Here is a 25,789-nt window from a genome sequence, read left to right on the forward strand (position 1 = left end):
AATACATCCAAAAATTACGAAAATTTATTGAGTAAAAAGTTATTTATAGTTAAAAGTAATTTTTACGGAAAACTGTGTAAAATTGCATTTTTCTTAGACATTATAAAGTAGGCAGTAGGGGACTATACACTGGGGGCATAACTGCGAAAAGAATATTTTAGGTTATTTGTGTTATGGCTGCAATATTTGTTGTCTATAGCGATAGACTTTTTTTTTTACTATAACGCAAAAGCAGTTGTTCTACGCAATGAATTTTTGTAATTTTTGAATATATTACTATTTTCGACATGACAATTATGTATGTAATCTTGTTTTTGTTTAAAACGATATATTTAAAAAATTGATTTGTCAACTATAGCTTAACAAGCACCTTAATAATAATAACTATTATTATAAAAAAGGGAGAAGGACAAATCACTTCAAGATAAATCAAGCCCAAAAGAAACCCCACTACCAGCGTTCAATCCCCTGGACTCCAAACAGGCTAACTCATAAAAAGTAACCCCTTCAAGTGATCCAAATAGGAAAGGAAGGGATTACAAGCATTGTTAACAAAAAAAGTTTATTGCTATACATAGTATAATGAAATAGAACAGATACTACACTACATTCTAATTCAATATTTTTGTTATATTTTTTTAAAATCAAATTTTCCATTTAACTTTCTCAGTAGCATTATAATTAGCATTATGTCTGTTATCATAGTAATATATATTTTATTTACATCCTCCATATATATTTTATATACACCCTCCTCCTTCTCGAAAGGTTAGACATAAAATCAGCTGGTAAGATGAAAAGACGGCGCACAAGGATTAGCTGATTTTGGCCCATAAAAAATACCTGAGCAGCCCCGTCAGCATTCCCTGGTAAAGATGCCTCAGGTCATTAGCAATAAATCAATCCCTTCCCAAAAAAGGGGGTAAAACATAGGCGAATGGACCTCCTGACACTAAACAAGACCGTACCTTAGAACCACAGCAACAAAGACACTGTTGGATTGTTGAGGATTAATTTCCATCTGGTAAGAACAAAAATAAGTTGGTCAATTCATTTTATCCTCGAGTGGCTTTTGGCTTTGATAAACGAGGACTCATTAATAATTAAAAAAAAAAAATACAAACAAGGAATAAAAATTCAATACTGTTTATTCTTTAAATTGATGATTTGAAAAAAAAAAAAAAAAATACAAACAAGGAATAAAAATTCAATACTGTTTATTCTTTAAATTGATGAATTATTTGAAAAAAAAAAAAAAAAAAAAAAAAAAAAAATCCATTGGCAGAAACTTCTTTAGCAACCCCTTCTATTAAAAAATATTTTATAATAAAAAAAATAAAAAACATGCACACAAAAAAAAATCACTTTCCTTTTTTGCTAATTTTTTGATGACAAAAAACATTTTTAAAAAATTCAGATCTTATTAATCTATTTACTGTGGACTATTATTCTCATCATTATTAGTTGTTGTTTTCACGACGTTTCGGCCAACTAATCCTCTGGCCTTCGTCAGGTGGTAACCGCGACGGATAGGAACTTCGAATCTCCCAACTGCATTCTCAGCAATCACTACCATCCGTTGTTGTTATCGTCTCACCACATTTTGGCCAAGTAAGCCTCTGGCAGGCTTGGGTAGGATTGAAACCGCTATCTTCAGACAATGCTCATCTGGAACCATAGAGATTCAACGTCTCTATCAACTGTGCCATGAAGACCAGAGGAATAGTTGGCGGAAAACAACAACTAATAAAGATGAGAATAATAGTCCACAGTAAATAGATTAATATAAATCATACTCATCTCAATGATGAATTCCAATTGAAATAATATATAAATTCAAATCATATCTTTAAAAATACATGACTCCCACTAATTTGCCTTTTCTCAGAATGACTATGGTTAGGTGAATTTGTGTTATCTCCCTTGGCGACAGAATTAGTTCTGACTTCCTGTTAATGAGGCTGAAAGTGTTCGGAATGGAGTCCTGCAACCGCTTATAATGCTATGGACATGTTGAATGAAGCTCAGGTTGGATGGCCATCCCAATTGAGGGGAAGCAAGGAAAAGGCAGGCCAAGAAAGAATTTGAATGACTTGGTCAAAGATGACCTGAGCAATGACAAATCAAAAATACTGTAAAAGAAATAAAATACGTTTATAAGACCAATTACAATGCAATATTATGAAAATAAATAAATTTTTGTTGCTTTGTTTATTTTCATAATATTGCATTGCAATTTGGCTTATAAACATATTTTAATATAAAATTCAATCAACGCATCTATCGTGGAAATAACTCTGACTTTCATATCATGTGCGTCAAGCGTATTCTTCCGGCATTTCAAAATGACACCCCAGATGGACAATACGTGAACTCTTTACTAACTGTTTTTCTTTTCTTTCTTCAATTTAACATCATGGTGATGATAAAAAAAAGAAAAAGAAAAAAAATGTATAAAATTCTGAGGATGGTATTTATCGCCGAAATATTAATTTTAAACAAATAAGTATTTGTTTAAATTAATATTGGAAAACCAAGGTAAAAAAGAGGGGAAAAGTGATAAGGATGGATTTAAGAGAAAGAGGGATAAATAAAGACCTAGCCAAAGATTGGATAATTTAGAAGTCAATTTCTTAAAACCATCCAAAGAAATAGTAAAATGAATGTTAGACCAAACATGAAAGGACAAGGGTTCTAGGGTTTGTAGATGTAAAACAGTTGAGGCAGCAGAGTCAGTTCACAGGGATAAGCCAAGGATAGACTTTAGAATAAGGGATAAATAGACCTAGCTGGAGATAGGTTAGTTTGGATATCATTTCCTAAAAGCTGTCCAACATGTCAGCATGTAAAATGGGCGTTTAAATGACCATGGATGGTGAGAGACATTGTCACGATCACTCTGTTTTGTGAGGCTCATCTTTTAAAAGAGATGCAATCTCGCCAATTTTACAAGAACAAAAAGTTTTATTTAATGTTTCTCACTGATGCTGGAGGAAAATCTAAAGGTTTCCATAAGGGAGAAATATTTATTGGTTTTTCAAGTGACAGAATAAGTCTTGTTACACTTATTTCTTTGTTTTATTATAAAAACCAATGTATATTTGTACATGTGCATATATTTATATATATATATATATATATAAAATCATTAAACAAAGATGGCTAACACATTTTTGTTTTCCTGATGAGTATACACATGAAAAGATTCGATATTGACATGATTGCTTCTGTGTAACAAAACAGATCTGTAAAAACGTACTGAAATTTTGACATGCGGAAAGAAAGAAAAATATTTTGAAATTGGAATGTAGCTATGTTGTTATTATATATAAGAGAAAAGAAATTAAAACTGTGAGTTAAAATTTACAATCAAAATTTATTGTTTGACTAAATACTCCAAAAAACAACTTACAAAGTCCTTATTCCGTGGAGTTTCAAAGAATGCTATTCTTGCTATTCTTCACATCAGAGACAGAAAGAAATCAGCAAATAATATTTGTAGCAATGCTAGAATTTGCTGGTTACGGCATTAAGTGAACCCACAATTTATTATAGTAATAAATTGCAAAGATGTGCATGTTCTTTAAAAATAACGAGTGAAAAAATGTAGAAAAATAATAAAAACAAACCGAGCATAAAATTGCAGCTTGCACGATGACTTTTTCAAAGGCAATCTGTTATTTTATATATTTATATAACTATATAATGTTAGTGATGGGAGGATTCCAAAATTTTCCCTTATTTTGATACAATTACCAATTTTTTTCTAAATTCCTCATTTCAATACAAGTACCGATTCTGATTCTTTTAGAATTTCTTCACATTTAATTAAAGATTCAATGCTTTTGAAAAATGTTCAAATGGCAGTAATTCACTCTCGTATAATTTTTCAAAAAATAAAAATGTAATCATGAAATAGGTGTATATTACAAGAGTATTTTTCTCTAATGTTTTCCTTGTAATTGCTTGAAAAATGTGAGGAGATTTGTTTTTTTCTTTTAAAATCGTCATTTGAAATTTTCATAAAAAATTAAAAAGAATCGACAATTGGTATGCAAAATAAGAAAACAGTTTAGGAACAGAATAGTTAACAAAGCCCGTCCCATGTCAAAAATGAGTTTCCATATGATAAGCTATTATACACATTTACCTTCAGAGTTGTTATTTTTTTTAATAGAAAAACTAATTTAAATTAAAGTGTAGAGAAAGAAAATAGGAAGTTTTTGTACATTTATTACAAAAAATGTTAAATTATTTCAAATCATTTTCTTAATTGACTTGTAGATGTCTTTTAATCTTTAATCAAAAAAATAAATAAAAATAAAATCTATTTCTGAATTTTCGCTGCAGTCGCATGCGACTGCAGCGAAATGACAGATTCATAATTAGATGGATCTGCAATGTTAAATTCAACCAAACCCAACACATTAGATATTAATTTTTTTTTTTTGAATCCTTTCAGATGAGTAATTTGTGTAGTTATTCATTTGCGGATTGCTATGGTCATCTTCATAGTTGTTATTGTTTAATCACGTTATGGCCAACTCTTCCTCTGGCCTTCTTCAAGTGATTAACCGTAACAAGATATGAATACTGAGTCTTGTAACTGTATCCCCAGTAATTACTGTCTTCCATAGTTGTTGTCTTATTACGTTTTTGGCCAACTAATCCTCTGGCAGGCTTTGGGTAGGATTGAAACCACTATCTTCAGACAATGTTCACCTGGTACCGTTGAGACTCAATGCCTTATCCACTACGCCATGCACCCCGAAACGTGTTGAAACAACAACAACTATGAAGATGAAGATAACAGTCCGCAAATAAATAAATAAATACAGCAACTCATTAAGTCAAAGAATTTGGTGAAAGGCCTACATTTGCTCAGGGTATCTTAAGGACGAATCAGTTATGCTGCTATGGTCATGTGGAGTGTTTATCCTTCTGGAACAACTGTTGCAGAAGCATTGATGTCTTAAATTGCAGGAAGGTTGACCGGCCAAGGAAAACTTGAAAATAAGTGATTAGATAAGACTGTACAGAGTGGAACTTGAAGACAGATGACTCAAAGTTCCGAGGACTGTAGGCGATGTTGCAAAATATAAAAATCTTTGACCACTAGATGGAGAGAGAGAGAAAGAAAAAGAAGAAGAGAGTGAGAATAGCTATTTTAATCCAATAACTGTTCACGGATATACGTCAGAAATGTTTGAAAAAAAAAGGAAAAACCCAGAAATGTTAATCAGACTTTAAATAGTACCATTTGAGGAAAACTAGCACGCAAGTCAAATTATGAGATGCCTTCATTAAGACTTTTTTCGTATGGGTAATTTTTATTGATAATACACACATGAAACCCTAGTCCCCTTCAAAGTAATCTCCTCCGGTTGCAATGCACTTGTTGTACCATTCCAACAAGTTCTGGAAGGCTGCATGGAAGCCCTCTTGGGTGAGCATGTGAACAACCTCTTTCATCTCCTCAATTATCTCATAACAGCTTCTAAGGTTTTTCTTGAGCTTAGAGAATAACCAAAAGTCAGAGGGAGCAACGTCTGGACTATAGGGAGGGTGAGTTGATTAGCTCAAACATCTTCCTGCTGTCATGACGTTTTTTTTTCTATCTTCTCTGAGCACCTTTGGGACAAATCGCGGATAATTGTGTGTACAGTTCCCACACTGACATAAAACTGTGCACTTATTGTCTCTTATAGACACACAACGGTCCTTATCCATGAAATTCTTTCTTTTGCCAATAAACTCTGCTGTTCGGACTTCCTTACTCCTCCCAAACCTCTCATCATCCACCACAGACTCCCTGCCTTCTTTGAATTCTTTATGCCACTCAAAAACTGATACTCGATTCATGCAAGATGGTCCAAAAACAGTCTGAAGCATTCCATACATTTCCGTGGCATTTTTCGAAGTTTAAAACAGAATTTTATTGCAAATTATTCTTCTAAAGTGTCCTCAAGTCCAGATTACATTTTTGAAATTCACCAGCTGTGACAATCAGGCTTTAGTAGGGTGTATTCCAATTCCTGCTGTAGCTGTTCATTTGAACCTGGAATCATAAAAATTGGTCAGCCATCTCATAAAATGTATAGCAATAACATACTTAATTTTCAAGGGTTTATGACAATTTTAAATGTCTGTACGAAAAAAGTCTGTAAACTTACTGAAGGCACCTCATACATTGACACAAAAAATGAATTTTCATTCCTTATCAATGGATGGATGCATTAAGTTTTTTAAGCAAATAGTCATTTTTTTTTTTTTTTGGCTTGTATTTCAAATCATTCTTATACATTTTGTTGAAAAAATCTTGATTGAAACTAGTTATACATTTGTAATTTTTTCGTTTTACTTGGAGCTTTAATTTCAAAACTTTAAATTTAAATATGATGATGTATCCTACAGGTAAAAATAATGTAAAAAAAAAACAAAACAAAAAAAATGTATTTCTAAAAATAAAATTAAAATTTTTTTTTTTTATTTTAGAATCAAACAAATTTTTAATATTGTTTTGTTTTGTTTCTTAAGAAAAAAATATAAATTGTAAAATTAGTTGTTCAGGGTTACTTCAAAAGATAATACTTATAAGATGATTCAATGATGAGAAACTGGGGTCGGGATACATACACAATGATATATGTGTGTAAGTGAAAAGATATGGCAGGATGTGAACTTCAGTTGGAGATTCTTTACTTTGTGTTGGCAACTATTATGCAACTTGCACCACCTCCTCTCAACCATAGGAATATATTTTTTTTAACTTTCCTAAAAGCAAGGTCAATCAAATGTCACAAATTTGAGTTCCGCAATAGGGGTTTAAGACAAATCAAAAATATATGTAAATATAATTTCATATTTAAATAAAATATATTTTTTATAGACTTGCAGATAGTTTTTTTTTTTTTTTTTTAAACCTTGGTCAAGTAGTCCTCGTTGTATATCACAGCTAACTTGGGTGATCCGTGTTCAGATAATTTTGAAAAAATTATCTTTTGTGGTGAAGAGAATTATATTATATAGTCTGAAACAAAAAAAAAAAAAAATATATATATATATATATATTAATTTAAAAGAGAAAGAGAAATGCTTGAAACATTCTTGGTAAATATTTATGGTATTTATGAAAGCTGATAGCAATACAGAAAAAAATGGAATGTTGAAAGAAAATATGAACAAAAACAAACAGTTAACGGCAATATTTAAAGTATTAATCTTTAAAATTATCAATTTGCTTTTCCGTTTGATATTCCACATATCAAATCAGTAAATACATGACGCACTGCAAAATATTAATAAAATTATCTTGGATGGTGTAACATCTTTGATAATTTTGGGAGAAATTTACCCCGTTCTTAAAAAGGAATACAAAAGAGAAGCAATCAAGCTGAGTGGACAATTCAAGATGGTTTTGGGGTAATATTTTGATAAAATATATTTAATGAAGAACACAGCACAAAAGAAACAACAAAACTTCTTTCCAACAATAACAACGAAATATGGAATTTATTTCACAGCAGGAAGAGATGTCTAGTGGACAGGGGATGAAAGAGGAAAGGTGTTGCTTGGCTGGAGATCCAGTCCTGACTTATGATTCTCTGTAGTTCTGAAAAGTAGTTCTTTAGGGAACCGATGAATCAATGTGTCCTGTAAGCTGATTGGCTAGTGTGTGGTCAAACATTGATTTACAAGAGAAAATAGGTCTTTGTGACTGCCACAATTGTTGCCTCTCTCATGAGACTTGCAGGTAGATAGCAGGAATGCAACAAATGAAAAAATGAAATACTATAAATATAATATGCTTTTATATTATTAATACTTATTTCAGTTAAATAATTGCAATTTAATATTTTGGAAAAATTCATTATATAAATTTATGAAAAGTGGAACATTTGGATAGTTTTAGTCATTATTATTTGAAGCAATTAGTAAGTATCAAGCCATCATCCTATTAATATTGCTTCCATAAATACCCACATCCTTCTATATAATTTTTTTATAGAATATACAATTTATTTAAAAAGAATTATAATAAAGATATGAATAAATAGTGGTTACTTATCTATATAATAATACACTAAGGCATTTTATGTTCAGACGTACATTATCATTAAAGGCTGTGACAACAGAATATTCTTTTCATTCTTTTGATTCAAATATATATCCGACACAGTAAGACATAGTCAATTAACTGAGAACCATATCAGTCTATATAAAAACGTATAAGATATTAATGGATATATACTCAAGAGTCAAAACAATGAAAAGAATATGCTGTTGTCACAGACCTAGTTATCACCTTTCACACATATTTAAAGAAAAATATACTATTCAATCAGCAAAGATGCTGATTAAAGATTAATCTGATGTCATTAAAATAAAAATAAAAATTTGATTTAATATTTTAAAATGAATTGTTCCCAAATAAAATTATATCGTTCAATGGTGAAATTTAAAATAAATGCATTTTAAAAGTTTATACATTTGTTTTATTATTTTGAAGAATACAATTGTTTATCTTGGCTGTACTTCACAAACAAAAATTCTATGAAGGGGGTTGTCCACGTCAACTGCATGCACGCTTGTGGCTGACGATCCTGATGCGGGACAAGGAGGTTTGGCCACAGTGGCTGCTGAGACTTCCCAAATCTTCCTCCTGCAGCGCTTCTCCCACAGATTCTCTGTGCGGGAGATCTCAATATAGCCGACAGCCTGGTGGACAGTACGTCGCCAGGTATCCCTGTCAGCAGCGAGAGCAGATCACTGGAGGTGGTCAATGATGGCAGTCACCAAGGGACTTCTTCAGAGCGTCTTTATATCTTTTCTTTGGTGCCCCTTTGTCATCACGGCCAGTAGAGAGTTCGCCATATAGGAATATCTTGGGCAGGCGATGATTATCCATTCTAGAGACGTGCCTGACCCAGCGTAGCTGTGACTTCAGCAACATGGCCTCGATGCTGATGATTTCCGCCCGCTCGATGTTTCGATAATTGTTTATAATAATGGTACCATCAAGACAGAGAATATTTATTATTTAAAAAAGAATTAAATTATTACAATTTTAAAATAAAAAAAAAAAATGAAGTAGAGACATATTTCCGCCATCATAGAAACAAAAGAAAACACTTTGCATGCACAACTTTTACGTTCACCACTTACAGTTACTAAGAAAGTGTGTTCCTAGCCAACAATACATACATTTTGTTCCTGTTTAATAATTCTTATACTTTATCCTAGTGGGCGTACTCTCTCAAATATGTAATCCCACTAAGAGAGTAGCAACAAAATTTTATTTTTACACCCCCCCTCCTCCAGGTCTCTTACTACACTATCTACACACACCCGGGTAATGCCGGGCACCCCTGCTATTACCACTTTTTTGTAGCCCTCCCCCCTCCGGGGTTCCTTGCTACACCATCTCTCCACACATCAGGCACCTTCACATTATGGGTTGCCTGCCTACTACCACTTTTTTCTTTAACAACACCTCTTTTCACCCTGTGCTGCCTACTGTTGTTTTTATTCCCCCACCTCGCTACTACCACATTTATTTTTTTTGGGGGGTTTCTTACTACACTACCTACACACAACCGGACAATTCCCGGAAATCCTGCTAGTCTATATATATATAAAAGCGAAAATGTGTGTATGTATGTTTGTATGTATGTGTGTTTGTGTGTCCGCTAAAAACTTACAACTGACACAACAAAAATTCATAAACTTGGTATCATATTGAAGCTCCATCCTTTGCTCGAAAAATATCAGAAAAATTGGCCGAAAACGTTAATTTTTTCACCCCGAAGTTGACAATTTTCGACAGGGGAGGGGGGGGGGGTGTAACAAAAATCGTCCTCTCGTGACGATGACCGGTTCTAAGAATGCTTCAGATGACGTCATGACCTGATTTACTTTAAATAGTTGAAGAACTGACTAAATTTCATGTACGTCGCGTTAGCTCAGTTGGTTAGCGCGTTGGTTCGTTATCTAAATGTTTTGGGTTCAAATCATGGTGTGAGATGTCTTCTTTTTTTTTTGATTTTTTAAATTTAAATATTGAACCAGTGTTATTTAAGCCATTTTTCACGTAACGTTCGTTTTTCTGTTTTGTTTTTTTTTACTTCGCTTATCCATCCCCGACCACACACCCAAAAACACCCAGGTACTCACCGATTTTTTAAATTTTAATATCGAAACAGGCTAATTAAGCCATTTTTCATGTGTTCGTTTTTTTGTTTTCTTTTTTGTTTTTTTAATTCTTACATTTAACATCGTTCGTTTGCCTTACGTTAGTTTTTTTGTTTTCTTTTTCGATGTTTTGATTATCCCCCCCACTTAAGTTTTAACACTGTTTTATTTTTTTACTCCGCTTATAACAATGCTTACATCGTCATTGTAACGCTTGACGACTTCCGTGCGCGCACCTGTCAATTTGATTCTTACTTAAATAAATTCAAAAATCTTTCAGTAACTCATTCTGGCTGGCCGATTTTATTTTCAAACTTCGCCTCAGGGCTTCGGGTTCGATCCTACCAACTTTTACCCCCACCCCCCACCCGGTTTCTTTTTTATTTAACACCACACACACCTCCAAACACCCGGGCAATGCCGGGTACTCCCTCTAGTCTAATATATAAAAGGCAAAATGTGTGCTTGTGTGTTTGTATGTCTTGGAAAAACTTTTGACAAATGGGTTAGAATGTGACGAAATCGGTATCGTTTTAAAGCTCTGTCTCTCAGACAACAAATATCAAAAAATTGGCTAAAAACATTAATTCCTTCACCCTCAACTTGGCAGTTTTCTACAAGGAGGAGTTGCTTTTTTCGTCAACATTTTTGAAAGTCATCGTCTCCTTTCGACTGACTACCCTTAATTCCAATGTTCGTGACTTTCGGTTTCGCGATAGACGTATCAGCTAAGACGTTAGCTTTTTTTCACCTTCTTTTCCGCCTTTTTATTTTTTAACACCTCTCTCCACCCTTGTGGTTCCTTACTATACCTATACCACCTCTCCACACCCAGGCGATACCGGGTACTCCTGTTAGTTTAAAATAAAATCAGATCATCCAATCAGCAAAAGCTGGTGATTACTGGTTAATCTGATGTTCCTAAGGTAAATATTTTGAGTTTATCCATTTTTAAATGAATTGTTCCGAAATAAAATTTCCGTCAGTCAACTACAACAGTACAGTGTTTAATAAGTAAGTTTAAAAACATGACATTCGTTTTATTGATTTGAAGAAAATTTAACCGACAATTAAAGAGACGGATAATATTTGTTTTAAAAAGAATTTGCTACAATTTTAAATAAATTGATAAATAAACATATTCATTTTATTTATTTGTAGAATATTTTGCTTTCAATAAAAATTATTTTTATGAGAAATATTTTTTGTTACTAGTATCTGCCAAATATTTGTTATTTCAAAATGAATATTATTATCTATAATATAAATCTCACCTGTCTGTTTAAATGTATATATGTATGAATGAATGTATGTATGTCAACCTAAAACGTTTGACAGAGGCAACGGATTTTCATGAGATCAGTATCATTTTGAAGCTCAAACCTTTGGACAACAAATATAAAAAAACAGCCAAAAACAACCACTGTATGCATATTGGTAAGACAGTTTAGTTTTTTTTCATTTCTTTTTCCTCTGGCACATTACAGGTTTGAGCTTGCTTCTTACTTCTATTTCTTTTTTTTTTGTCAACCAACACGCTTAAACACACTTCCACTTTCTTTTCCGCCTTCACATCACGGGTTCAAGCCTGCCTGCCTGCCTACTACAACTGTTTTTTTTTTCTTTTTTTTTTTTGCTCAACACATACCAAACACCCGGGCAACGCCGGGAATCCAGGCTAGTTAATAATAAACTGTACAGATTGATATAGAAAGTGCTAAGGAATATATACGAGGTCCCATTAGTTATACAACACTATTAAACATATACATGTAAGGCCGATTTGGAAAGTGTGTGCTGCATGAGCTATGGAGGGAAAAAGAAGGATTAAAAGTTTATATCATTATCTGACATGACATCTTGGGAGTATATTACATCTTAGCTTTTTAAAACGATCGGATTTCGATCATATGCTTATATTTATCCCCCGCTTTCCTCTTCAACATAAGATACCTGCTCTTCACAATACGCAGAGAATTTGGCAGTTTTTGTTCAATATTAAGTTCACCATACTAGAACAAGCTCAAAGAGATAAGTTTTTTAAAGCATGGGTGGCACTAAAATGGCTACAGGAGGAACTGAAAGGTATACCAGGATGTGTATGATTATTGGGCACCCAATTCAAAAATAAAATTATAAAAAAAATTTTTTGGAAATGATTGAGCCTTATTTTTTGTGAACAGAGTTTTCTAAAAGAAAAAGATATTAATATATCAGAATCGTGTAAATTATTTGTTTTATAAAATTAATCTATTGAATAGAACAGTTTTTTCACCATTTTTTTACACGTATATATATATAATGCTTATTCCTTACATTCATTTACCCCCATAAAAATTATTTGTTTTATAAAGATGAGAAAAATTAACCTGTTGGACAAAGCAGTTTTTACATCACTTTTATATCTCCTTACTAAGATTAAAATCAAGATATAATGATAATAAACCTTATATCTAGAATCCTTATTCCAATTTTGATAGAAATGCATTACATATTTTTGATTCCTGAAAATGTCTAAAATTTAAGTTTAAAAGTTTTTTTTGTTTTTTTTTTGAAGAAATTGAAATTCGAGGATCTTGTTTAATAGATAGATGTCTTTTGACTATAGGTTATGGAAAATGGCTAAAAAATTTTTGGAAAATGCCTAAAATTTTTTGGAAAATGCCTAAAAGTTTTTGGAAAATTCACAAAAGTTAAATTTAAGAAATCTTTAGAAGAAATTGATATTCAGGGAATTTTGCTTAATTGGTGTCTAATGATGATGGATCAAATTGAATGCAAATCTAAAATATTTTAATTTTAAAATTGGTGGTTATGCCCGTATTATTATCTTAAAAGTTCATTAAACTACTAAAAAAAAAAAAAACTGAAATTTGAAATTTATGTTTAACACACATTGTTAAAATTTTACGAAAATCGGAGATTTTAGAATTTTCACAAAGGGCTTGCAGCCTCTCTTTGTTCCCTTTGCATAAAACTACATATAGCTCACATTATACATCCTTATGCTTAGAACCTGTGTTCCAAAATTCATAATGAAAGGTTATTTTTGGAGTGAATCCTGTACATAAAGATTTATAAATATGAGTAAACGTCACGTGAGTAAAGAAATAGAAACATCTTTTTCTTTTTCAAAAAAGGATAAAACTCATATTCTCATCTTGGATATTTCTTTTTTTTTTTGACAATATTTTGACAAATATGATTCTGCATTTACCGACTTGCAATTTCGACAAAGTTGGCTCAGGCTCGTTCCGCAACTGACAGAAATAACCGGAAAAGGTTGACCAAGCGTTCCTCAATTTTTAATGAACGTGCTGTCTGTTTTTAGCTAATGCAAATCTATGAAGGCTACTTTTTTTTGTAAATTAGAAGAAATAAAAAAATTAATTTTAATTGCGCTGGTTAGGGTAGGGTTAGATACATGCTTGTGATTTTATTGTGTTTCATGTTTTTCTGTTTCATCATTATAGTTTTCTTGTAGCGAACATTTGGTGATCAGCCATTTCTGGTTATTCCCATCAGTAGTCGAGCGCACCCGAGAAAATTTGTAGAAACTGCAAGTCGGTAAATGCAGAAATACCGATAAACGTAACCCCTGACTTTTTCCAATTGCATTTTTTCAAAGTCAGAAGTTTGATATGAAGATCCATGAGTTTGAAAAGGTCATAAGTTACATTGTGACATTAACACCCAAGATAGGAACAATAATTCAAATAAAAATCCCACCCTATTATTAAATTTGTATGTTTGAGATGATAACGGATAATAGGTATCATTTGCATTATTCGTATTACTGCTCTCATTTAGGAATGCTATTCTCACAATGTTTCAGCCGACATAACCACCGACCTTCTTCAGGTATATCTTGTAGTCCAAATAAAAATCCCACCCTTTCCATAAACTTGTATTTTTGAGATGAGGTTTGATAATATGTATTTAAATTATTTGTATTACTGCTCTCATCTAGGAATGCTATTCTCACAATGTTTTGACGGACATAACCTCCAACCTTCTCCGGGTGCGTCTTCTTAAACTTTCTAACCTTCCAGTTGAACCTAAGGATCCTTATACTATTTGAATTATTCGGACAGCTATTTTCATCTTGGTATATTATTTTTACAACTTTTTGGATCATATGACCTCTGACCTTATTCAGGTGTATTTTTAGGGGATGAAAGTTGATCATTTGTATTAGTGGGAATGATGTTACCTCTGACCTTCCACAGGTGCATTTTTTTAGATGAGGATTAATAAATTGTATTAATTGGATGACTGCTGTTCTCATCTTGAATGTTATTCTTACAACATTTCAGCTGATGTAACCTCCGACCTTTTTCAAGTGAATCTTTTCAGAAGTTTGCTATGATTTTGAAAAGAAGGTCAGAGGTTACATTGATCAAAACATTGAAGAGTACTTCGAATAATAATCCCAATAATACAAAATCTCGTCATTTTATGATTTTTTTTTTAGATGAGGATTGATAATAAGTATTATCACAATGTTTTGGTAGATGTAACCTGCAGCCTTCTTCAGGTGCATCTTATTGAGCTTGATAATATTTATGGGATTTCGAACAGTACCATTTATACTTGCTCTCATTTCATCGACCATGATTGGTTAGAAATATTTAGTCACTCAGAATTGTTTTTTTTTAGTATTATCTGTAATGAAGGTGGAACCATCAACCTCCAGAAAACTGTCATGAAGAACTGATTATACTTAACACTTTTATCCGTTGTGCTATCAAGAAGGTCGGAAGTTACATCGATAAAAAAAATTGATTAGAAAATAACATTCAAGAAATCCCAAAATGTTTATTAAACCCATCATTTAAACATAAAAGTCAACAACGAATACAATATGGTTGTCTTCAAGTCTAACGTTTCATATAAGTTAACAAATTTACCGAATCTCCATTACTAATGATTCCTATGACATTGTCCAATTGACTACTGTACACTCTTTAACCTCTTATCCTCGAGTGGCCTCTGGGCTTTGATAAGTGGCGATGCCCATGTAAAAAAAAAACTCTAATAAAACTTACCCCTTGTTAAATCGGATTTCTCGTATCTTCTCACATAATTCGTGGAAATTTTTCCGTTTGCATTTGCTGAAAATATAAAATTTTTTGTCTTTTTAAATAAGGAGCGATAGCAATTAAGATAGATGTATTAGGCGAAATGATATAAGAATGGTACGATGGATGTATATATGTGACTAATAAAGACAGGCCTAGATCGGATGACGTCAGAGAAAGAATAAAATAGGATGATGTGTGCAGAACAGGAGACTTTGATGGTATGGTCACATTAAAGGAATGGATGAGAGTTCTTGGGTTAGTAGATGTAGAACAGTTGAGGTAGCTGGTTCAGCTGGCAGAGGAAGACAAAAAAATATATAGGAGGAAGTGATAAGGACTGATTTGAAAGAAAAAAGGGATAAATAAAGACCTGGCCAGAGATGGGTTAGTTTGAAAGTCAATTTTTAAAAGCCATCCAGCACATGCAATATGTAGAATGAACGTGATGATGATGATGATGATGATGATGATGATGATGATGATGGTGGTGATGATGATAATGATGATAGGATAAAGAAATTTTTCACAATCATGAAATCACTGACATTGTTACAAGAAAAAGAATCATGAATCTGAAATGAAATTTGCCTCTTCATTTCCAAATTCAGTTTGACGTCTACCAGATAAAGTTAGCTTGTAAGATTTTAAAAGTTGGACCTCAATAACATTTAAGCTGATATACTAGGTGCGTTCAATAAGTTTCCAGATTTTTTTTTGTAGAGGCATTTAAAATTCTCGTAGACTCTTGAAAAGTCAGTATGTTATTGCTATATATTTTATGAGATGACTGACCAATTTTTATGATTTTAAGGTTGATTGGCTAAATAAAGAATTTCATGGATAAGGACCGCCGAGTGTCTATAGAGACAATAAGTGCACAGTTTGATATCAGTGTGGGAATTGAACGCACAATTATTCATGAGAAACTGAAAACGCAGAAGATTTGCATAAAGTTTGTCCCAAGGGTACTCTATTCTTGTTACAGATTATTTAACCAAGATGGACATCAATACAGTTCCTCACCCTCCCTATAGTCCAGACCTTGCTCCCTGTGACTTTTGGTTATTCCCTAGGCTCAAGGTAAACCTGAGAGGTTGTCGTTATGTGACAATTAGGGAGATGAAAGGGGCTGTGATGAGGGTGATTGACATGCTCACACAAGAGGACTTCTATGGGGCCTTCCAGAAGTTGTACAACAAGTGCATTGCAGCCGGAGGAGATTACTTTGAATGGGATGAGAGTTTCATGTGTGTACTATCAATAAAAGTGGCCATACAAAAAAGTCTTGAAAGTTATTTAAGGCACCTCATATATAGACCAAACTGATTCTGATAAGCCAATTTTCATTTGTTATAGTTGTACCATGTTGTTAAAACTATAATAGTTCATTTTGCTACTATTTATTTTTTAAAATTGTGTAATCTTGCTCAGACTACCGGTAATGGGAAAATATTCTTCATGGCCGAAAAATCAGAATCAGCAATGTCTAGTTGTGTTTAAAAATGACATTTCAAGTTTGACAAATTTTTTATTAAATCTATCCTCATTATTCGGGTTAGCATCTGTTTCACATGTCGGATGGCCGTTAGAAATTGACTTAAAAAACTAACAAATCTCTGGCCAAATTTGCCTTTCTTTCAAAACTTTTCTTACTATGTTTTTTTTTTCAGGAGTTCTCAGCCTCTACACCTACTAATGAAGAACTCTCATCTATTCTTTCAATATGACCAAACCAAAAAAGTCTCCAGATCTGCATGTAACTGAAAACATGAACAGTTATCAAAACTGTTACTGATGATGACATGGATATGGAGTTGGACTGTTGAAGTAGAAGTTTTGGTTTACTGTTATTATAGCCATGTTTTTCATCATCTATCACTTTTTTGGATTCATTCATTCTCAGGGGTGAATTTTCAACCCATGTATAGTTGTAACTTTGTCTTGTTTCTTATTTATAGAATTCAGAGTATCAATAAAGAAAAAAGAAAAAGTACAATCATTCATAAATTGAATATGGACTCACGTCATCATAAATGGAGAAAAAATGCTCCAGTGTGTTATTTGTAGTAAAGTTTTGACAAATGATTCTATGAAACCAGCAAAAATGAAGCAACATTTGCAAAATGTTCATCCTCATCACGAAAACAAGAACAAACATTTTTTTTTAAACACCATGGCAATGCTCTCAAAAAGATGAAGCTGTTTTCAACAGAAGATTTTAAAGAAAACCAAAAAGTTACTGAAGCTTCGTATGTCGTAGCACTTGAAATAGCAAAGCAGTGCATTTTTTGAGACAGGCAATCTTGGAAAGGATGGGAAAGAGGGAGAGGATGACATTCTTACAAATGGTGGAACGGATGCATGGGCCAAGCAAGGTTGAGAACCCCTACTTTAGATTCCATACAATAAAAACAAAAAGAAAAATATTGAATTTACAAATCCCCCCCCCTCAAAAAAAAAACATGACTGTCTTCTTTAAAAACAAAATAACCTAAATGTTCTTCAACCTTATTCTGTTTGTGGCCCCCATCCAATCCACGTTTATTAAACGTCAGAGGACATGAAAACATATTTCCTTTTTGCTTTTATAACATAAATGCACTGGACTTTGCAGGATAAACTTTATTTACGTCATCCAATCAAAATTCGTTGGCATGGTGACCAGACAGATAACCGTATATGGCTTTACCTATCACTTACGTCATTCTCTTACTTTCCTATTTCTATGAAGGTACGAACACTCATTCTATTCCCCCCCCTTTCACTAATTGTAGTCGCATCCTCACACCATTTGACGTCCAAGCAAAATTATCAATGTTTCAGAATTACAAGGTGCCTTCAATAAGTTTCCAGACTTTTTCCACATGGGCACTTTTATCGATAATACACATATGAAACTTTAGTCTCTTCTCTACTCTGCAACCTCTTTCTCACAGAAGAGACGTAGCGAGCCTGTCATTGTTCTATCGTTATTTCCATGGCAGGTGCTCGTCTGAGCTCCATTCTCTGGTCCCTCCCCCTCGCCAATCTTTCTCAAAAAACACCCGACTAGCTGAAACCACCGTCAATAATTTTCCCCACTCCCTTTCTGTGCCTAAATCAAAACGTAGATACCATGAACAAAGCTTCTTTCTTAGAACTGCACGCCTGTGGAACTCTGTTCCGCTTGCCTGTTTCCCTCCCGACTTCAACCTGGATGTCTTCAAGTCCAACACAAACAAATTCCTGATGAACCGCCCCCCCCCCAAGTAATGACACCTTACCAATTCTCCAATACTATTGCTACACTATCCCTTTGATTACTGTACACACAATAACCCTTATCCCTGAGTGGCCATTGGGCCTTGATAAGTGGTGAACTCCATGTAAAAAAAAAAAAAAAATCTCCTTCAACTGCAATGTACTTGTTGTACCATTCCAAAAAACTCCTGGAAGGCCCCATTGAAGTTCTCTTGTGTGAGCAGGTCAATGACCCTTGTCACTGCCGCTTTTGTCTTCTCAATTGTGTCATAATGACAGCCTCTCTGGGTCATAGCAGTAGATCCAGCTTTTATTGTAAGTCACCTGAGCATCAAGAACTGCAGAATCTGAAGTGATCAGCTGGACCATCTTCCTGCTGTCATGACAACGTCTTTCTATCTTCTCTGAGCACCCTTGGGACAGGCTTTGCACAAATCTTTCATATCTTCAGTTCCTTGCGAATAATTGCGTGTACAGTTCCCACACTGACATCAAACTGTGCACTTATTATCTATATAGACACATGACAGTCCTTATCCATGAAATTCTTTATTTGGCCAATCAACTCTGGTATTATGACTTCCTTACTCCTACCACATCTCCCATTATCCCTCACAGACTCCCTGCCTTCCTTGAATCTCTTATGCAATGCAAAAACTGATGTTTGATTCATGCAAGATGGTCCAAAAGCAGTCTGAAACATTCCATACGTTTCTGTGGCATTTTTTCCAAGTTTAAAATAGAATTTTCTTGCATATCATTCTTCTAAAGTGTCTTCACGTTCAGATTGCATTTTTGAAATTCACCAGCTGTAACAATCAAGGTTTAGTAGGGTGCATTCCAATTCCTGCTGCAACTGTTCATTTGAACCTGAAATCATAAAAATTGGTCAGTCATCTCATAAGGTGTGTGGCAATAACAGACTGAAATTTCCAGAATTTACGACAATTTTAAATGCATGTACAAAAAAAAAGTCTGGAAACTTATTGAAAGTACCTCGTAAATGAACCCTGGTGGCATATTTATTCTGAAACAAATGCAATGATTTCTCCAAACAAACTACAAAATTACGTTTTTCTTAACTTTTTAGATGAGGATTGATAATTTAGGTAAGTTGGGTTATTCGGAGTACTGTTTTCATCTTGGATGTTAATCTCAAAACAGCACTAGGATCTGTGGCATAGCGGATAAAGTACAAGGTAACATTCACTCGTACGTGACACTCTTCTGGAAGTTGAAGCTTCAATCCGCAGTGTGGGCAAATAGAAAAGAACTATGAATTACTTAGGAGTTCGACTCAATCATGGCTGATGAGACAAGAACATGCTACCCTCTATGGATTTACTAAAGGGTTCTGTTCCAAAATTCTGTGCAGATTCCCGAGTTTGACAACATACAACTTTTTTTTTTACATGGGAGTCACCACTTATCAAGACCAGAAAGCTACTTGAGGATAAAGGTTAATAAATGCATGGTGGTCACCAGGGTAACAGACTATTGATAGTTAGTGGTAGAAATGGATTATTTAGGGGTGGGGGTGGGGCAACTCAACAACAATTTGTTTACATTGGACTTAAGGACAACCATATTGTAGTCAACTGGAAAGCAGGCCAGCAAAACAGAATTCCATGGATGAGCAGTTCTAGAAAAGAAGCTTTGTTTATGGAATTTGCGTTAAGATTTAATCACATCAAGACAGAGAGTGGAGGAAACTGATGGTCGTTGTAGATAAGTGAGTATTTTTTGTGGAAGTTTAGCAAGGTGAACGGATGATAGATTGAAGCTTGGACAAGCATTTTCCATGAAAATATTGATAAAGCAGAGACAGGCTTGCAACCTCTCTTCTGTGGGAAAGAGATTGCAGGGAAGAAAAAAGTACATCATTTACTCAGTTTCAAAGCTGGTTTTGAACCTTGTCAAGGCAGGATACGTTGCTCCGAGCAGCTCCTGCCCAGATGTGGCCACAGTACTCCATTTTGGGATATATTTGGCTCTTATACAGGTAAAGGATTGCATCAGGAGTTAGATACCTTCTAGAGCGGTAAAATGATGCAATCATTTTTCTGGCGACCTTGGCAACAGATTTGAAGATCAGAGGTTACATCAGCCAAAATGTTCTAAGAATCAATTGCCTGAATGACCCAAATAATCCATAGAAAAATTCATCCTTGTGTTAACAAATACAACTTGATTTTTAAGTATGATGTTTATAATATTTTTGTAAAAAAAAAAAAAAAAAAATGAAAATCAGAAAATCTCAAAATATGATTCAATCATTTTGCATTTTTGTATGTCCAGCAAAGGTTTTTCCGTGGGGGTTTTGGAGGAGGAGGAGGGGGGTGTACGATGTTTTAAAACTTTTTATATACTCCCTAGATTGTAATATCTAGGATTTGCGAATGGTTGTCGTCTCTGCATTTATTTTGAGCAAGTTTAAAAAAAAAAACCTGGTTTCCCCGTGTTTGTTTGTCTTTTTTGCATAAATAAAGCGAAACTGAATCGAATGAAATCACCTCGCTGACCTTCGTGACCGGCAAGGCTTGAAAGCAATCAGCTTTGATCAATGTGGGGAAAACCCTTCATATCAGTCACATTTTCTTTCACTTTCTTTTCCACCTTCGGGTTCATCATGGATTCGAGCCTCCCTCCCCGCTAACACTTTTTTTTTTTTTCTTTTACATCTCCAAACACCCGGGCAATGCCAGGTACCCCCGCTAGTCTGAATATAAAAATAAGAATCCAAATAATCGAGACAAAATTCCTTGTATTATATAAATTGAAAATGATTTGAATATAAAAATACTTACAATAAGTCAGGAATCGTATCAATACTTTCATTAAATACTTTCACGTTTGTTAGCTGAAAAGAAATAAAAAATTCCACTTAGATTACGAATAAATCAATTTGAAATGCAATTTCAAATTTGCTTTCTTCCTTTTCATTGTATATGCATGACATCATGATTTATGTACTAAATAGTCCCCCACTTATCAAGGCCCAAAGGCCACTCGAGGATAAGGGTTAATGAGTTTGTTCCGTGAACGGCGAGATAACACTGTGAGGACTGGAATTTGATTTTTTTTTTTTTTTTTTTTACACAGTGATCACCACTTATCAAGGCCCGGAAGCCACTCAGGGATAAGGGTTATTGCAAGTACATTACGTTAGTGAGGAGATTTGCTGAAATGTTTACTTAAGGGGGCGGTTCATTAGGAATTTGTTAACATTGGACTTGAAGACAACCAAGTTGTAGTCAGGAGGGAAGCAGGCAGACGGAACAGAGTTCCACACGCGTGCAGTTCTAAGAAAGAAGCTTTGTTCATGGAATCTGCGTTTTGATTTAGGCACAGATATAGAGTGGGGGAAATTTTTCACAGTGGATTCAGCTAGACGGGTGTTTTTCGTGAAAGATTGGCGAGGGGGGACCAGAGATTGGAGTTCAGACGAGCATCTGCCATGGAAATAACGATAAAACAAGGACAGGCTCGCAACGTCTCTTCTGTGGGAGAGAGGTTGCAGGGTAGAGAAAAGGGCATCCCCCACTAAGCCACGAAGTCTATTTTGTAATCTGTCAAGGCAGGATAGGCTGTCCTTAGCAGCTCCCGCCCAGATATGGCAACAGTACTCCATCCTTATTTGATTATTTAAGAGGATGGCTCAGTAAGAATTTGTTACATTAGATTTGAAAATGACCATGTTGTACATGTTGTAGTTGGGAGTTATTTAAGAGGATGGCTCAGTAAGAATTTGTTACATTAGATTTGAAAATGACCATGTTGTACATGTTGTAGTTGGGAGTTATTTAAGAGGATGGCTCAGTAAGAATTTGTTACATTAGATTTGAAAATGACCATGTTGTAGTTGGGAGTTATTTAAGAGGACGGCTCAGTAAGAATTTGTTACATTAGATTTGAAAATGACCATGTTGTAGTTGGGAGTTATTTAAAAGGACGGCTCAGTAAGAATTTGTTACATTAGATTTGAAAATGACCATGTAGTTTAGAGTTAGCTCCATCTACACATATGTAGTTAATAATGTTTATTGTTTGCACGGCAACTGATAAGGCAAACCTGCTTGCCCGACAGTTTGCCTCCAACTCCGCTTTAGACCCAACAAACCACCTCCTCCTTCCTTTTACTGACAGAAACCACAATCAATGATCTGAAAATCACTCCTTCCCATGTTCATGAAATCATAAAAAGTCTAGACACCTCAGACATGTGTAGATCTGATCATATCCCAGTAATACCATTGAAATATAGCTCCCCTAAGGTGGCCCCAGTTCTCTCTAAGCTTTTCAACAAATCCCTAAACGAATCTTGTTTTCCTGACTGCTGGAAAACTGCTTCTGTTGCACTAGTTTAAAAGAATTCTGGTGAAAGAACTGACCCACTCAATTATAACCCCATTAGCCTCCTCCCTCTCTTCACCAAAATCTCTAAGTCCTTTATCAATCAAGCATTAGTTCGCCACCTCATAGATAATAAACTTCTTTCTGCCCAACAATATGGAGTAAGTTCATTCTACTGCAGATATCATAACTGTAATCTCTTAACATATATACCATACACTGGATAAAGCAGGGGAGACTAGAGTAGTAACCTTAGATATATCTAAAGCCGTTGGCAGAGTTTAACACAATGGTCTTCTCATGAAAATTAAATACTACAGTATTACTGGACAAATACCAGTGTTAGGACGATTAATCAGAATCAAAAAAATTTGTGCTTGTTTTCCGATACCAAAAACGATTCCTTTAATTATCATTTTTTATTTGATTATTTTTTTTAAATAAAACCCTTCACTGCTGGTAATAATAATAATAAATACATATTGATTTTAAACTATCAATAAATCTAAATTCTATAAATCACCCCACAAGTGTTTGAGAAAATATATGCACATTCAACATGTGCTTTTACAGTAATCGGAAAAAAAAAAACACAACAATTTTATAGTTAAATATGTACTGATATATAAAGAATAGGAACCGTAAATTGTATCAGAATCAGGAATTTAGTACGGAATCGGTAATTGTATTGGAATCAGGAAAAATATTGGAATCGTCTCATCACTAACAAATACTTAACATCAAATCTTCCTTAAATAAGAGAAAAATTCAGGTTGTCCTCAATGGTCGTATGTCAAAACAATATGATATAAATGCTGGTGTGCTGCAAGGTCGACCTTCAAACCTTTATTATCCCTGATAGTCATAAATGACCTCCCTGATAAAATTGTCTCTGAGATGGGCATATTTGCTGATTACGCCATGCTCCATATTGTACTAAATAAAATGTGTTACACTTTTGCACCAGGCAATGCCATGTAACCCTGCTAATAAAACATAATCATAATTTAGTAAATGTGTTTTAAACGAATTCAGAATATTTATTAAATTATTATATTCTGTGCTCTGTAGTGTATACACTATTGAGTTACTACCACAATTTTCGTGCGAATTTTAAGGAATACTTCTTCCTCTTTGTCAATAACTCATGGAATGTGAGGACTAAAGGAACAAATATGAGAAGCAAGGTTTTCCTCCGCAATACTTTTCATATTTTTTTTATTAATAAGTGACCACTTACCAAGGCTAAAAGTCACTTGAGAATAAGGTTTAATGAAATGGATAAATTGTCAGTTGAATGAAGAACATTGTGAGATTATTTTTATATTAATGAGTCAGCGCTTATCAAGGATCAAAAGCCACTCAAGTGTACGGTTTAATAAGATGGATTAAATTGTGAGTTGAATGATGAAAAATATTTCAAATAATGATGAATGGAATGTAAAAATAAAAATAAAAAACTCTGATGACCTGTGATTAAAATATTGAAGTAAAAATATAATATAAAACAAAATGATCATTTTTATGCAAAATTTGGGTGAGATCAGGGAAAAATCTCCGCAACACCACACCCACTATTCTTTTATTCAAAAGTCAGTACTTATAAAGATTCAAAAGCGAGTTGAGGAGGAGAGGGCTTAATAAGATGGATTAGATTGTGAGTTAAATGAGAGGAGTTTTTATATTAATGAGTCTTCATTTATTAAGGCTAAAAGCCAGTCGACGATAAGGCTTAATAAGATGGATTAGATTGTTAGTTGAATGATGAACAATATTATGAAAGGATTGTTTATATTAATGAGTGACCATTTATCAAGACTAAAAGCCAGTCGAGGAGGAGTAAATAAGATGGATTAAATTGTCAGTTAAATGATGAAGAATACTAAAAGAAGATTTAGAATAATTATGAATAGAATGGACAAAATTTGATCATCAAATTTTGTCCATTCTATTCTTTTAGTCTTGATAAATGGTCACTCATTAACATAAACAATCCTAGTATTCTTCATTCAACTGACAATTTAATCCATCTTATTTACTCATCCTCGACTGGCTTTTAGTCTTGATAAATGGTCACTCATTAACATAAACAATCCTAGTATTCTTCATTCAACTGACAATTTAATCCATCTTATTTACTCATCCTCGACTGGCTTTTAGTCTTGATAAATGGTCACTCATTAACATAAACAATCCTCTCATAAATGACAAATATCTGCTGATATTTGATTTGAAGACGACCACGATGTAATCTGCAAGGAAGCATTCCTGTGGTGATGTGCTCCACAGGTGGAAAGTTTTTAGATAGAAACTCATGTAAATTCTGCCTGAGCTAGGCACACTGAGAAAGAAGAGAACTTTCTTTTCAGTTGTGATAAAAAGACGAGTTCTTGTAAATGTCTTGCACAGAGAAAATAAAGATTGCAAAAACTTACATCAATTCGGGCCACAATTTCCTTGAGAGTAGATGCTGGAATGTCTACTACCAGAATATTTATTTCAAAAGAATTGCTCGGTATCCATTTAAGATTTGAATTGAGGACCTTTGATATCTGGAGAGAAAAAAGGCACATTGAATTTGAGAGGATTCATATATATATAATTTTCCCAAAACTTCTGGCTTTGATGGAGGGGTGACTAAAATTTGTTGCTATAGTTTCAAATGATCTGAAATAACAGCAAGGGAAGACTTGATTCCAAATATTTCTCATGTTATATCTCCCCCCTTTTTTTTTTTTAAATAAGGCACGATTATGGATATCTCCAGTATCAAACAATCCTTATACACTTTATGCATGAAAACCAAAGAGGGGAGAATCAAGTCTCCTTTCACTATTATTTCAGATCATTTGAAACCATAGCAGAAAGTTTTAGTCTCCCCCTCCATCAAGGCCAAAGATTTTGATGAAATATCAGATATT

General features: G+C 33.8%; 1 protein-coding gene across 1 annotated transcript in view; it reads right to left on the bottom strand.

Annotated features, from left to right (window-relative positions):
• Positions 1-6,829: 6,829 nt before the first annotated feature.
• Positions 6,830-25,789, bottom strand: part of LOC145268362 (eIF-2-alpha kinase GCN2-like) — a 217,889-nt gene continuing 198,929 nt past the window's right edge. Inside the window, exons 30-33 of the mRNA XM_080123893.1 lie at positions 25,304-25,420; positions 21,323-21,375; positions 15,240-15,305; positions 6,830-7,030 (exon numbers count right to left, since the gene is read on the bottom strand). Of these exons, the coding sequence (XP_079980019.1) occupies positions 6,976-7,030; positions 15,240-15,305; positions 21,323-21,375; positions 25,304-25,420 (291 nt within the window). The 3' untranslated portion in view covers positions 6,830-6,975. The remainder of the gene's footprint in view (positions 7,031-15,239; positions 15,306-21,322; positions 21,376-25,303; positions 25,421-25,789) is intronic.

Source organism: Euprymna scolopes, chromosome 43 (assembly GCF_053919585.1).
Source record: "Euprymna scolopes isolate OS-2025 chromosome 43, ASM5391958v1, whole genome shotgun sequence".
Taxonomy (NCBI): domain Eukaryota; kingdom Metazoa; phylum Mollusca; class Cephalopoda; order Sepiida; family Sepiolidae; genus Euprymna; species Euprymna scolopes.